The sequence below is a fragment of the Musa acuminata genome, chromosome BXJ3-6 (assembly GCF_036884655.1).
Source record: "Musa acuminata AAA Group cultivar baxijiao chromosome BXJ3-6, Cavendish_Baxijiao_AAA, whole genome shotgun sequence".
In the NCBI taxonomy this organism is placed as follows: domain Eukaryota; kingdom Viridiplantae; phylum Streptophyta; class Magnoliopsida; order Zingiberales; family Musaceae; genus Musa; species Musa acuminata.
The window spans coordinates 37,219,933-37,233,874 of record NC_088354.1 but is presented as its reverse complement, the minus strand read 5'-3'; the positions used below and the strand labels follow the sequence as shown (position 1 = coordinate 37,233,874).

Below are 13,942 nucleotides of genomic sequence, written 5' to 3'. Positions count from 1 at the left end.
ACCGACGTCAACTAGAGGCCTTCCTTCAATAGGCGAAGGCCAACTGCCCTTTTACAGTTTCTCTCCTTTTGACAGGCTTAGGAGACAACCTTTACAGACCTTTCTCTCCTCACTTTACAACTCAAAACTTGAAGAACAGAAGGAGGAGACTTAAAGGCTTTACAACACTTTTGAGCTCTTAGAATCATAGAAAAGATCAAGATTTTGGTGTAGGTCTGTATCTTTTCAGTGCTGAATGGGTGGGGTATTTATAGGCCCCAACCCAATTCAAATTTGGAGCTCAAAACGATCAAATCCCGAAATTCCGGGATCAGGCGGTTGCACCTCTTGACTGGAGAGGTTGCACCGCTTGGCAAAGCTCGAAGACTGAGCCCAGGCGGTTGCACCTCTCTGTCAGGGGCGGTTGCACCGCCTGAGTCTGGCTCGGAGACTGAGCCCCAGGCGGTGCCACCTCTTGACTGAGGCGGTTGCACCTCTCTGCCAGAGCTCGAAGACCGAGCTCAGGCGGTGCCACCTCTCTATCAGGGAGGTTGCACCGCCCAGTCTTGCTCAAAGACTGAGCTCAGGCGGTGCCACCTCCTGGCTGGGGCGGTTGCACCGCCCAGTCTCGCTGGGAGACTTAGCCCAGGCGGTGCCACCTCCTGGCCTGGGCGGTTGCACCTCCTGGTACAATCAGGGTCCGAATAGTTAGCTCCATTCGGCCCAATTTCAGTCTTTCAGGGGCCCAATTGCCCCAAGATTAAGCCAATGGGATCACCTCCCATTTTCCAACTTAATCAACGTGCTAACTACGATTAAATCTAAGACAATTTCTGCAGCTTTGCTTCGGTGCGTCAATCGCTTCTTCCGGCGAGTTTCCGGCGAACTTCCGTCGATCATCCAATGAACCCTCGGTGATGCTCCTGCGGACTTCCGGCAAACTCCTGGACTTTGCGACGATCCACTTGGCGAGTTTCGACGAGCTTCGCTTGGCAAGCTTTTGGACTTCTCGGATCTGTTCTCGCAGAACCTCCGACGACCGTCCGAACTTCCGTCGAACTCTCGAACTCCCAACGTGATCATGAACTTGACTCCGGCGCAACTCCTGCTGCTTGTCTAACTTTCATCGTAGTTAATCCTGCACACTTATCTCAACACATAGATTAGACAACAAATGACAATTGACTTCATCATCAAAATCCGAGATTCAACAATCTCCCCCTTTTTGATGATGACAATCAATTGATAATGGAGTTATCCTTAACTCCCCCTGTCTATATGCCATAGTTGAGATAAATCAACCTTGAATTCAAGACCCAAGAATTCAAGTGACGTATTGATAAGTTAGATCAGTTAAACTTATCAATACTCCCATCATGATCTCATGATGTATCTCTTCAAAGATGATGTCAAGGCTTGACATACATCATCAAGTTTTTATGATTGTGTTTGTAACTATTCATCATGTAGTTTGAACATTATTATATAAAGCTGTGAAGCACTATTACATGATGCACACATTTGAAATATTCTAGCAAGTTTTGCATTTTCTTCACATGATAAGATATCAACTCAGAGCATAATGCAAACTTTAGCACTTGTTCATATATTTCTTGGTGATGCAAGGATGGCATAATCATAGCAGTGTTTATCAATTCATATATTTCTCCCCCTTTGTCATCAACAAAAAGCATAGTAATTATGATACCAGGAATATAATATTAGCAAGCTTATAGAGGAATTTTACATAGATTGCTTTAAATACTTCTTCCCCTTTTTGTTATATACGTAAAGATTTTGCAGGATGGAATACATACACATCACTTCATCAAATTTATTCATGAAAGTGTACGAGAAAATCTGTTTTATAGCATTCGAATAAATAAGATGCATTCGGACAAGATTTTGTTGCAGATTTTCACATAGAAACATGGCAATCAAGTGATTTGATAATTCAATATAGTCCGAAAAATAATTTTAGCAAGTTTATCTATTCGGACATATCAACATTCCTAATTCTCTTCGAATGAAATCAAGCCACAAGGTTTTCAAAACTTTTAGTTTCAAAGCACAACATTCTTAATTTGGACACATCACATACCAACCAGTAATGATACCATAAAAATCTGAGATAACTTTTACCACAAGGCGCAAGATAGATGTTTACAGCCAGCACATCAGAAGTGAGTAACATAAGAAGTTTACAACAACAACAGGTGTTCAACAAGTTCATTGATGAGGTGGAAAATTAAAGTGCCTAAACAAGGAGTCAAATTGACTATGAATTTGCTGCAGCTCAGATAGGATTTGATCTTGTCGTTGTTCAATCCGTTCTTGTCTCTGTTCGAATCGATCCATTCGAATCCCAATTTCTTCGATGGATGTATGAGTTTGCTCAACTGGATGTGTTTCCTCAAAGGGAAGGGTCGGAGGAGATTGGGTACCCCTAAATACTGGTGTTTCCGGTTCTGGTTCAGGTTGAGGGTGATCAGTCCTTCTAGGGATTCTAACCCAGTTACCGTTTCTATAGTAACATCTTAGTCGGTGAAGTAGATTTTTGTTTATTATGCTGAATCTATCTGCTTTCATTACTTCTTCTTCTGGTGGTATTAGAATGTCGTAAGCTTTTATTATTCTTGTGATTATACCACCATATGGGAGCATCATATCTTTCTTAGATAATTCTAACATGTTTTGTTGGATAAGATAACCAAGACAGATGTCATGTCCCTTCATGATTAAGTACATAGTTCCTAATTCTAATTGACTTACTTCATCGTGATGGTATTATTTAGGAAGAATTATACTAGTCATGATATGATGAAGTATCTTAGTGTTCAAAGGCAGTAGATGTTCACAACTTTTAGGAACCAATGCTATGTTTGGATTGGCAAAGATTGTTCCTAAGGCTTCAACATAGGATGTTCCAATACTTTCATCATCCCATGATCCTCTAAAGTAAAGTCCTATGCTTTTTATGGGAATGCCTATCATATCACAAATGAACCTATCAGTGATTGAGATGTGTTGTCCTAAAAGATAGGTGGACATCCTTTCTTCATCATCTATTTGTATGTTATTGTAAAATAATCTAACTAGCCTAGGATAGATGGGTTCGTTAATCTGCAAGATTGGAAGTAGATCTAGGTTTGCAAACCATTGGATAGTCTCTAAGTCTCTTAGTTCATTTAGATCTACGTATTTTCCCTTAATGATACTTCTAAGTTCGAAAGAGGGAAATTTTTCAGCATGGTTTTTTGAATCGAAAAGGGTTAAATCAAACTCTTCTACTAATCTCCTCTTTCCCTTGTCCCTTGAGGATCTTCTAGATCCCATAACTACTGCTGTTTAGAGGGATGATGATGAGCAAGAGTAAATGAAGAACAAAACAGAATTTAAGGGCTTCTTAGAGAGTACCTTTGTGAAATCTTCAAGAGAAGGAAGGGTTCTTGATGTTTTGCTCCGAAATGGGAGGTATTTGGAAGGCTTAGAGGAGTGAAATGAGAATGGAGGAGACTTGGAAGAGTAGAGGAGGAAATGGGAGTGAGTTGGGGTCGGTTCTACCGTCGGCCCTAGCGTGGGTTTAAAAAGGCAAAGTTGCGGGCGGTTGCACCTCTGGCTGGAGCGGTGCAACCGCTGGCAACACGTGGTAGCTGGAGGTGCCACCGCTAGCTGGAGAGGTGCCACCGCTTGCAGCCAGTGAGCACCTAATGTGATTTGATCAGGGAGCCTTTGCCTTGAGGAGAGTTTTTCATTTTCAGAGCAATTAACGTTTCTTACGTGATTTCGTATGAGTTTTTATTTAAGGAAGAAGCTCTTGTAAGATAGATCTTTTAACGTGCGTATGTCGTACGTATGTTGATAGTTTGTTTGGTATCCCTTTTAAGATCATGACATATTTAGTTTCTTCATGATACAAGAATTAATTCGTAGATGATAGAGTTGACGAGTTCGAAGATCAAGGGGATATGTGAATTTGGGAATCATATGTTTCTAATAAGGTTGTATCCCAATCGTATTTGTGATTTCATAACTTCCACTTGTTACTTTAGTGTTGCGAGTTCCTTTTTGACTCTTGGTTTATGACTATCGAGAATCAAGGAGCAGAATATTATTTCTTGCTCCAGCCTAAAATTTTAATGGTTTTATAGGAAGGGATGATTTTTAGGTACCCATTTGCTTTTGGGTGTCTCACAAATAGATCTACATTTCCTATCATGTTGCATGGAATTTGTCATGGTTCCTTTAGGAACCCAAATTAATTTGTTTGGACATATTTTCTTGAATGGACAACTATGTGTCTTGTGTCTAAATTTGCAACAAAAGTTGCATTTGTTTTGATGTCGAACATGTAAGATGGAGCCTTTTATGAAAGTGGTTGGATTTAGGTGAAGACTTCTCACAAATCCAATTCCACTTTTTTTTGGAACGTGACCCTTGTTTGCAAGGATCATGTTCAATGACTTGCTACCAACCTCGAATTTCTTCAAGGTGTCCTTGAGTAGCAGGTTTTCTTTTTGGAAAGTTTCTAAATCATGACATTTGATACATGAATTTAAACTATCATGATGTTCAACTTTTAACTTGTCAAACTCACAAGTAAGACTATCATGCACCTTTTTCAGCAATTTATATTTTCTACTGATACTCTTGCATTCGTCAAATAAGTCATTGAAAGCATTTAATAATTCATCGAAAGATAAATCAGCATTTAATGAATTCGTTACCTCCTCTCCGATAGCCATTAAGGCGTAATGAGCAACTTGCTCGGTGTTGGACTCCTCTTCCTCAGATGCGCTCGAATCATCCCATGTTGCTTTGAGCGCCTTCTTCTTTGTTGTTCTCTTTTTGGCTTGGGGACAATCACTCTTGTAGTGTCCCGGCTTTTTGCACTCATAGCAAATAACTTGATCCTTCTTGGGTTCAAGTTTATTTTTAGTATCATTCTTAAACTTGTTTCTTTTAATGAATTTTTTAAATTTTCTAGTTAGAAGTGCCAAGTCATCGTCACAGTCCTCATCACTTGAGTTTTCTCTCAAGTGATCTTCAGAAGTTTTGAGTGTCATATCCTTCCTGTTCTTTGGAAGGATGTCTTCTTGCTCTTCATGAGCTTTACAAGTCATTTCGTAGGTCATTAATGACCCGATTAATTCTTCCAGAGGGAAATTTCGTAGATCTTTTGCCTCTTGAATAGCCGTGACTTTAGGATCCCAACTCTTAGGAAGGGATCTTAGTATCTTATTAACAAGCTCAAAATCCGAAAAGCTCTTTCCGAGTCCTTTTAGACCGTTGACGACATCCGTGAAACGGGTAAACATGTCGCCAATGGTTTCACTCGGTTTCATCCGGAAAAGTTCGAAAGAATGTAACAGCAAATTGATTTTTGACTCTTTTACTCTACTTGTGCCTTCATGGGTTACTTCGAGTGTGTGCCAAATATCAAATGCAGTTTCACAAGTTGAAACACGATTAAACTCGTTTTTATCAAGTGCACAAAATAAGGCATTCATAGCCTTTGCATTAAGAGCGAAAGCCTTCTTCTCCAAATCATTCCAATCGATCATTGGAAGAGAAGACTTCGAAAATCCGTTTTCGACAAGATTCCACAATTCAAAATCCATAGAAATAAGAAAGATCCTCATTCGGGTCTTCCAGTAGGTGTAGTCCGTCCCATTGAACATGGGTGGACGCGTAATAGAATGCCCCTCTTGGTTTCCGGCGTATGCCATTTCTCTTGGGTTTTAATCCGTTAGAGAGTTAACCTTGCTCTGATACCAATTGTTAGGATCGAGAGCACTAAGAGAGGGGGGGTGAATTAGTGCAGCGGAAATCTTTCAGCGATTAAAAATGAAAGCTGTGTTCGTTCGATAAAAACGATTTCGATGTAAAAGCCGATTTTAAGATTACTTAAGATTAAGCGCAGTTTTACTTCTAAACGCAGTTTACGTCTAAACATAATTTATGTTTAAATGCAGTTTGCGTCTAAACGCAGTTTTACGTCTAAACGCAGATTTACGTCTAAACGTAGATTTACGTCTAAACGCAGATTTACGTCTAAACTCAGTTTACGTCTAAAACGCAGTTTTACGTTTAAACGTAGTTTGCGTCTAAACGCAGTTTTACGTCTAAACGCAGATTTACGTCTAAACGCAGATTTACGTCTAAACTCAGTTTACGTCTAAAACGTCTAAACACAGTTTGGGCAGTTTTACGTCTAAACGCAATTTTACGTCTAGACGTAGTTTCAAAAGGATCTGAACTTAGAAATTCATTCGTAAAGGCGCAGAAGACAGTTTTGCAGAATCAAGGCGTAAACGTAAACTGCAATGTAAATATCGTACGAAAACACGGGTTTACGTCTGAAAGCAGATTCGGACAGATCAGCACTTAGAAACTTGTTCGTGAAGGCGCAGAAGACAGTTTTGCAGAATCAAAACGTAAACGTAAACTGTAATGTACGAAAACACCGATTTACGTCTGAATGCAGATTCGGAAAGAACAGCACTTAGAACTTGTTCGTAAAAGCGCAGAGAGCAGTAGTTATGAAGGAGGTTTGCAGTAATGATAAAGTGTTCAAAATAAACGCAAACCAGAGATTTAGAGTGGTTCGGTCAGTCTTGACCTACTCCACTTTTGGCTTCCTCCACCGACGAGGTCACCGACGTCAACTAGAGGCCTTCCTTCAATAGGCGAAGGCCAACTGCCCTTTTACAGTTTCTCTCCTTTTGACAGGCTTAGGAGACAACCTTTACAGACCTTTCTCTCCTCACTTTACAACTCAAAACTTGAAGAACAGAAGGAGAATACTTAAAGGCTTTACAACACTTTTGAGCTCTTAGAATCATAGAAAAGATCAAGATTTTGGTGTAGGTCTGTATCTTTTCAGTGCTGAATGGGTGGGGTATTTATAGGCCCCAACCCAATTCAAATTTGGAGCTCAAAACGATCAAATCACGGAATTCCGGGATCAGGCGGTTGCACCTCTTGACTGGAGAGGTTGCACCGCCTGGCAGAGCTCGAAGACTGAGCCCAGGCGGTTGCACCTCTCTGTCAGGGGCGGTTGCACCGCCTGAGTCTGGCTCGGAGACTGAGCCCCAGGCGGTGCCACCTCTTGACTGAGGCGGTTGCACCTCTCTGCCAGAGCTCGAAGACCGAGCTCAGGCGGTGCCACCTCTCTGTCAGGGAGGTTGCACCGCCTAGTCTTGCTCGAAGACTGAGCTCAGGCGGTGCCACCTCCTGGCTGGGGCGGTTGCACCGCCCAGTCTCGTTGGGAGACTTAGCCCAGGCGGTGCCACCTCCTGGCCTGGGCGGTTGTACCTCCTGGTGCAATCAGGGTCCGAATGGTTAGCTCCATTCGGCCCAATTTCAGTCTTTCAGGGGCCCAATTGCCCCAAGATTAAGCCAATGGGATCACCTCCCATTTTCCAACTTAATCAACGTGCTAACTACGATTAAATCTAAGACAATTTCTGCAGCTTTGCTTCGGTGCGTCAATTGCTTCTTCCGGCGAGTTTCCGGCGAACTTCCGTCGATCATCCGATGAACCCTCGGTGATGCTCCTGCGGACTTCCGGCAAACTCCTGGACTTTGCGACGATCCACTTGGCGAGTTCCGACGAGCTTCGCTTGGCAAGCTTCTGGACTTCTTGGATCTGTTCTCGCAGAACCTCCGACGACCGTCCGAACTTCCGTCGAACTCTCGATCTCCCAACGTGATCATGAACTTGACTCCGGCGCAACTCCTGCTGCTTGTCTAACTTTCATCGTAGTTAATCCTGCACACTTATCTCAACACATAGATTAGACAACAAATGATAATTGACTTCATCATCAAAATCCGAGATTCAACAGGTTATAGTAATGTCAATTAGTTTTAAATTTTTTTATATATTAAATCTATATTTGGATATATATTTTTTCTTGGTGGAAGTGTTATATCTTACCAATCAACTAAGTAGACTATTATTACCAAAAAAACAAAAACTATAAAATTTGAGCATATAGCACTTGCTACCATTTGTATTGAAACAATATGGATTAAGAATCTAATTTCTACTATTCATATGATCTTAAGTGATACAATTTTTTGTTTCTATTCATTATGATTGTAAAGTTACAATAGAATTTTGTTAAAAAAATTATAAATACTAAAATAAATGGACATATAAATATTAAATAAAAAACTATTAGACGATAATCAACTAATCAACTATTAGAATCTCTTATGAATAATAAGATACTCGTATCTGTATAGTTGTGCAACCCGTGAAAATATATTTTATATTATGTTTGAATTAGTTGAAGTCTGAGTTAATACATGCATCAGTAATATTTTTATTTTTTTAATACTTTTATTTTAATAATTTTATTTAATTATTTATTTAAGTTATTTATTTATTTTAAAATTTTTTGGGTGTTTTGAAAAGATTGTTGAAACTTGAAGTGAAAAAAATCCAAATTCCCCTTGTTCTAGGACTTAAGTTCCACATCGCAATTGAGGGACTTCTGGCTCAATGGAGAGGGTGAAGGAACACGGCCTGCCGCCGGACAACCTTTTCCTCGTTGAGCCCTCGCCCTCCTCCCTTTGCTCATCGAGCTTTCTTTATCCCCTCTTCTCCTAGCGCACACGCCCGGACCTTCACCGAGAGCGTCCGGAAGAAGAACGACGGGTGCCGGGCCCACGCCGAGAGCTCTCTTCCCCGGAGGTCGGGAATGCGACGCAGCTCGCCGACCGGTCGAGTTTCCTGGCGGCGAAGATTTCATTTAGTTCTTGGTCCGGCACCCTTAGGGTGTACCGGTCGACATCATCCAGCGACCGGAACACCGAGTGACCGGTCGAGTACGATCTCGAGAACTTCGCTGGCCGGCTCCCGGATTGCTGCCTGGCCTCCCGCCTCGATCTCCCGATAAGCGCCACTTCGTCCTTCTCCTCTTCAGCCGCCGCCGTTCGATCGACGACGATCGTGACATGATCAGGTGCGGTGGCGGTTTCGGGCTGCGTGTCACCGACCTCAGCGACGAAAAGCGGCAGCTCAACGCCGTCGGCGGTGGCTGGCTCAGCGAGGTTGGCGCGGCAGACGGGACAGGTGACGTGGGAAGCGAGCCAGACATCGATGCAGTCCGTGTGGAACAAGTGGCGGCAGCGAGGAAGGAGGCGTAGCTCGTCGTCGTCGTCGAACTCGCTGAGACACACCGCGCACTCCAGCGCGCCCTTGCCCGCCTCAAGTCCCTTCACTTTAGCGTGCGTCAGCGTCGGGAATGTCTCGATCAGCTGGGGGCTCACCCGCCGCCGCTGCTGCTGCCGCAGAGACCGGGCGGCGGGGCCGCGGTGGTGGAAGGACCTGACGAAGTTGTCTTCGGCGGTGCGCCTGCGGATGTAGATGATGAAGACGGCCAGGAAGAAGAAGGTACTGAAGCTGGCGAGGACCACGACGGTCACCGTCGGATTTAACTTCCCGTAATTGTAGTCGTTGTCGTTGCTGATGTCGTCTGAGGGCGGTGAGGGTTGGGCGTGGGCGCACCACGGCGTGAGGATAAGCAGCGGGAGCAGTAAACTAAGGTGCAGTCCGTGGTTGTCGTTGCTGCCGCCGTGGGTGGGACGGCGGTGGCGCTTGGTGGCCATCGAGAGTGCAGCACGCTGAGCAAAGCAACTGTTGGGGTCTCCATGCCAGCAGATGTGATTATAACAGGGCCACGGAGCAGAGGAACGAAGCCTCGGCGGTCACGATAGAGGATTCGTCGTTGACCTACGGTTTCCCGCAGCGAGCGCCACAGCGGAACCCGACATCCGTTGGTTGGATAGCACGAGCTTGTTGAGATTCTAAGTCGAACTCTTGGAGATTCGATCAAAGAAATGCTCGATGGTACCTATGGGAATCAGGACGGCTCGTACGATTAATACAAGTAACACTTGATTCCAATAATAATAGGACGAGATATGGTTCCTATAATTTTGATAAATTAATATTTGATTATTATTAGTGTAGACCGGTGAGGAATTATTCATTTTGAATATGAGACATTTTATTTAGTTTTATATTAATTGAGAAATAAGATAATCGAATTTATTAAGATATTTCTTTATTATTCGAGAGATTTTTATTACTCAAATCATATGATGGAAAGAATGGTGAAATGCGACTAGGAGATTTACGAGGCTTTTCTTTAACTAATATATAAAAAAAAAATTAGATTTAATAACTATTATGAATATTTTATTATCTATTCAAAAAAGTTTAGAGAGGTATATATCTTATTACTCTAATCATAAAATGAAGATAATTAAATCTGATAATGTAAGATTCCTATAAAATAGTAAATGAATGAAGTGAAAATCTTAAAATTTGATTTTGATATAGAAGATATGCAAGTTGATATGCCTTAGTCTCAAAAATATATTTTGAGATTTATGAGCCTCCAAACAATAAAATCGTACGAGCTCATCTAAAATGAATAATTTCTTAGAAGTTTATTGAGTCATACTTATGATCAAACATTGACTTATCAAATTCTAACATTAATTATACTATCAAACATATTATATATATATATTTTGTTTTTAAAATATACACACGGAGCCCCTTATTATGAAGACTAATCCTACCTAATTAAGCATATTTAGATTTAATTTAATGATATCTTGATCAATTATATTATTATTTTTTAAAAAAAATATCACATTCGAGTTATTAATAATATTTTTGCTCAAAATATACTTAAGAACCTTCTTATTATAGAAACTCTTGTTGTAGCCGACGAACAAATTTTGAGTACATAAAAATTACGATTGAATTACTTATACTTGTCTTAAAGAATAATGTAGCTAACTTTATAAAGACCTTTAGGACCTCAAAATAATGTGCTAACTTTAAGCGAATTATAAATAGTGTTAAATTATTATTTTTAAATATTAATTTATTTTATGATCATCTTAATTTTTAAAATTAAAAATATATAACATTATAAAAATTAGATAAGTGTAACCTACAAATTATTTATACAATAGTATGGCAAAAAAAAAACAAGAACTTGCAGAGTTTTATCAATTATATTATACCAAAAACTATATAATTGAATTATATATATATACTAAAATATTATTTAAAAGATAAATATTTGATATTTCTGTTGATGTGCATTCTAAATAAATTTATAAAACTTTAATGTTATTTACTAAAATTTGAATACTATTTTTCAAGTTTGTATTTAATAAATTTTAAAGTTATCTAATTATAATATTTGACGCTGGTTTGGATGCTATATATGTATGCAATGAAATCGAATGTAATTATCTATATATGTACTGGAATATTATTTAGAATATAAATATTTGAAATTTATGTTGATGTACGTTCTAAATAAATTTATAAAACTTTAATTTTTATTTTTGAATTTATTTGAACCGTTTTGAAAACCATTTATAAATCAGAAAACGACATCATAAATAAAAAAAATATTAGTAACCGTTTTTCGAAAAATTCGCCCATATTATATATTGGCCGACAAAGTCTTGCATAAGCCAACCTACCAAAGATGAGTCAGCAAAGCACATCCAAAGTTGAACGCATGTGGCCAAAAGTCCAACGCGTTCCTTCTTCACCGACGACCGCCCAAACCGAGGCATCCGTTCCACATCTCCGTGGGGAGCTCCTCTTCCATCATCAATTCATCGAGAAATCCGCATCCTCCGACGATCGGTGTCAGTTCTCCTTTGATTGAGCGATGGAGGCGTCGTCCATCACCGACCGAGAAGAATGGACTTTAGTCGACAGGAAGTATGTGGTCTTCAACCTCGTCCAAGATGAGATATGTTTTTTGCTTCGATCTAATTGATCATGAGAAGATGACTGCAATATGATTGTTGTAGAGACACAAGCTCTGGTGTTGATGCAGCTGCTGATTCTGGTTCTGGAATCCCCTTCTCTAGAATCTCAGTGTGGTAGGGAACAACAGTACGACTTATATGCCTTTCCTTCTCTGCAATCATCTCATGACGCGTTTGTGATTCTCGAAGGACTAGATGGGCGTTGGGATCTGTGATTGGGTTTGCCGTGCCCCTGTGCAGGAGAATTTTGAGGACAGAGGGTGAGCTCCAATCACCGAAATGCCCCAATTAGGTTCACGACCATTACGATTCTGAAAATTTGGGATTTTTGTTTCTCAGATGCTGTAGCGAAGGCTGCTGAAAGTGGTGCAGAAGCTGTGGAGAAGATTGCTAAGTCAACAGAGAAGATAGCTTCCGAAATCGCTGATGAACTCCCTGACGGTGTAAGCCTCAAGGAGAAGGCCCTGCAGATCGAGCAGATTTGCGAAGAAGTTGACAGGGATGCGGAACGAGCTGAAATCTTCATTCATAAGGTTTTTCCTACTATGAACTTCTCCTTTCCCAGATTAACATCACATATTACTTTTTGTCTTTGTTAGATTGGTACCATTGCTATGCAATTTACCTGGAAATATTGATAAGACACACAGAATTCACAGGGGAATCTTAAAGGTTCTATATTTTTCAGTCATTGACTTCAATCTAGTTATTTTTCAGTCAGGAAACTCATGCATTATTTTCCAGCGAGAACTTCGAAATAAATTTTGTTCTTACAATAGACTAATCGGCAAACAAATCTGTGTAGTTTGTGAGAGAGAAGAAAAAAAGCTTTTTGAGTGTAGATGAATGATGCTAATTGCTGTAATGCCTTTTCTTTTTGCCCTTTGCTGTATCAGGTTGATCATATAAAGGCAGAGGTGGATGCAATTATTGAGCCCATCATCGAGAAAGGAGAAGAAATAGAGAAGGAAATCCAAGAACAGGAAGGCAAAGGCCAACCCATCAGCCAAAAGCAGTAGCTAGCTGCCAAAGGCATTAATAGTCAGAAATGATCCATTATGCAATCACCATCGATCCTCAATTTCTGTACATATCATTGGGTTTGTGTGCATAGACTTCTCATGCCGTAAATGATTTGTGTAAGTTGCACTGAATGCCATAAGCAACCCTGTGGCCCCAATTTGTCAGGTGCAGAAAAATGTCACTCTGCAATCATCAATCGTCACTGTACATAATATTAGGTTTGTATTCATAAACATTTCATGCTGATGTATGATATGTCCAAGTTGTGGGGGCGAATGCCAAAAGGGAAAGTATGCCCCTAATTTCCAAGTTGAAGAAGGAAGCTTGAACTTTTCTTATTCGAGAATGTGCCATCATGCAATCATTTTATTAATATCGCTGTTTGAGAGATCGAAGATGGAAAGAGAAATAAAATAATAATTTTATTTCTCTCTTTCTCTCTCTTGAGTAGGGATAAGATAGGTATTTGGAACATTTATTTATGTCTATAAAATAGGTATTGGAAGCATTTATTTCTCTTGGCTTTGCACTCGGTCTTGGGGTGAGTTGATCTCTCTTGATCTATCTCGTCGAGATTTAAGTTGAACTTAAATCAAATTTGCTCGGATATTACGTTAAAAAATCTCTAAAAAAGATGTGGGCATCAAGAAATTATAGAGTATAACAGAGGAAAATTGAGGAGGTATTTTGAAACAAAAAACCATAATGTGTATATAACACATTACATGGTATTTTATTTATAGATAGATAAACTTAAGACTTTGACTTTGATTATTATAAAAACTCCTACGTTGACCAAGAAACCTAAACGACAATACCCACCTTGTCTATCTTTTAATTTTGCAACTCTTCAATTGAAACATAGAAAAAAAAAAAGGCTGAAGAATAAGAGAGATATAAAAAAAAGAGGAAATTGAAAAAGGGCAAAAAAAATAAAAAAGCAAAGGGGTACAGTGATATTGTCATTTCATAATAAGATCCTCTTTGAAGTCAGCAAAAGTTCAAAAAATAAAAATAAAAGAAAAAATAGAAAATCAGGTTCGAACCCATTATTGAATTATTAATCGAGATTATATTGAATTATAATTATGAAAAGTGAATACCATCCGTCTAAATT

The 13,942-nt window shown here is 39.9% G+C and overlaps 2 protein-coding genes across 2 annotated transcripts; one reads left to right on the top strand and one right to left on the bottom strand.

Moving 5' to 3' along the window:
* Positions 1–8,406: 8,406 nt before the first annotated feature.
* On the bottom strand, positions 8,407–9,853 carry LOC135640502 (E3 ubiquitin-protein ligase ATL6-like). The gene has a single exon (XM_065154983.1). It carries the CDS (start codon positions 9,598–9,600, stop codon positions 8,617–8,619), a length of 984 nt encoding a protein of 327 aa, XP_065011055.1. The 5' UTR covers positions 9,601–9,853; the 3' UTR covers positions 8,407–8,616.
* A 1,654-nt stretch (positions 9,854–11,507) lies between these two features.
* On the top strand, positions 11,508–13,163 carry LOC103989493 (uncharacterized). The gene is made up of 5 exons (XM_009408353.3): positions 11,508–11,752; positions 11,845–11,916; positions 11,992–12,062; positions 12,142–12,335; positions 12,699–13,163. Exons 1-5 carry the CDS (start codon positions 11,700–11,702, stop codon positions 12,819–12,821), a joined length of 513 nt encoding a protein of 170 aa, XP_009406628.2. The 5' UTR covers positions 11,508–11,699; the 3' UTR covers positions 12,822–13,163.
* The last annotated feature ends 779 nt before the right edge of the window (positions 13,164–13,942 follow it).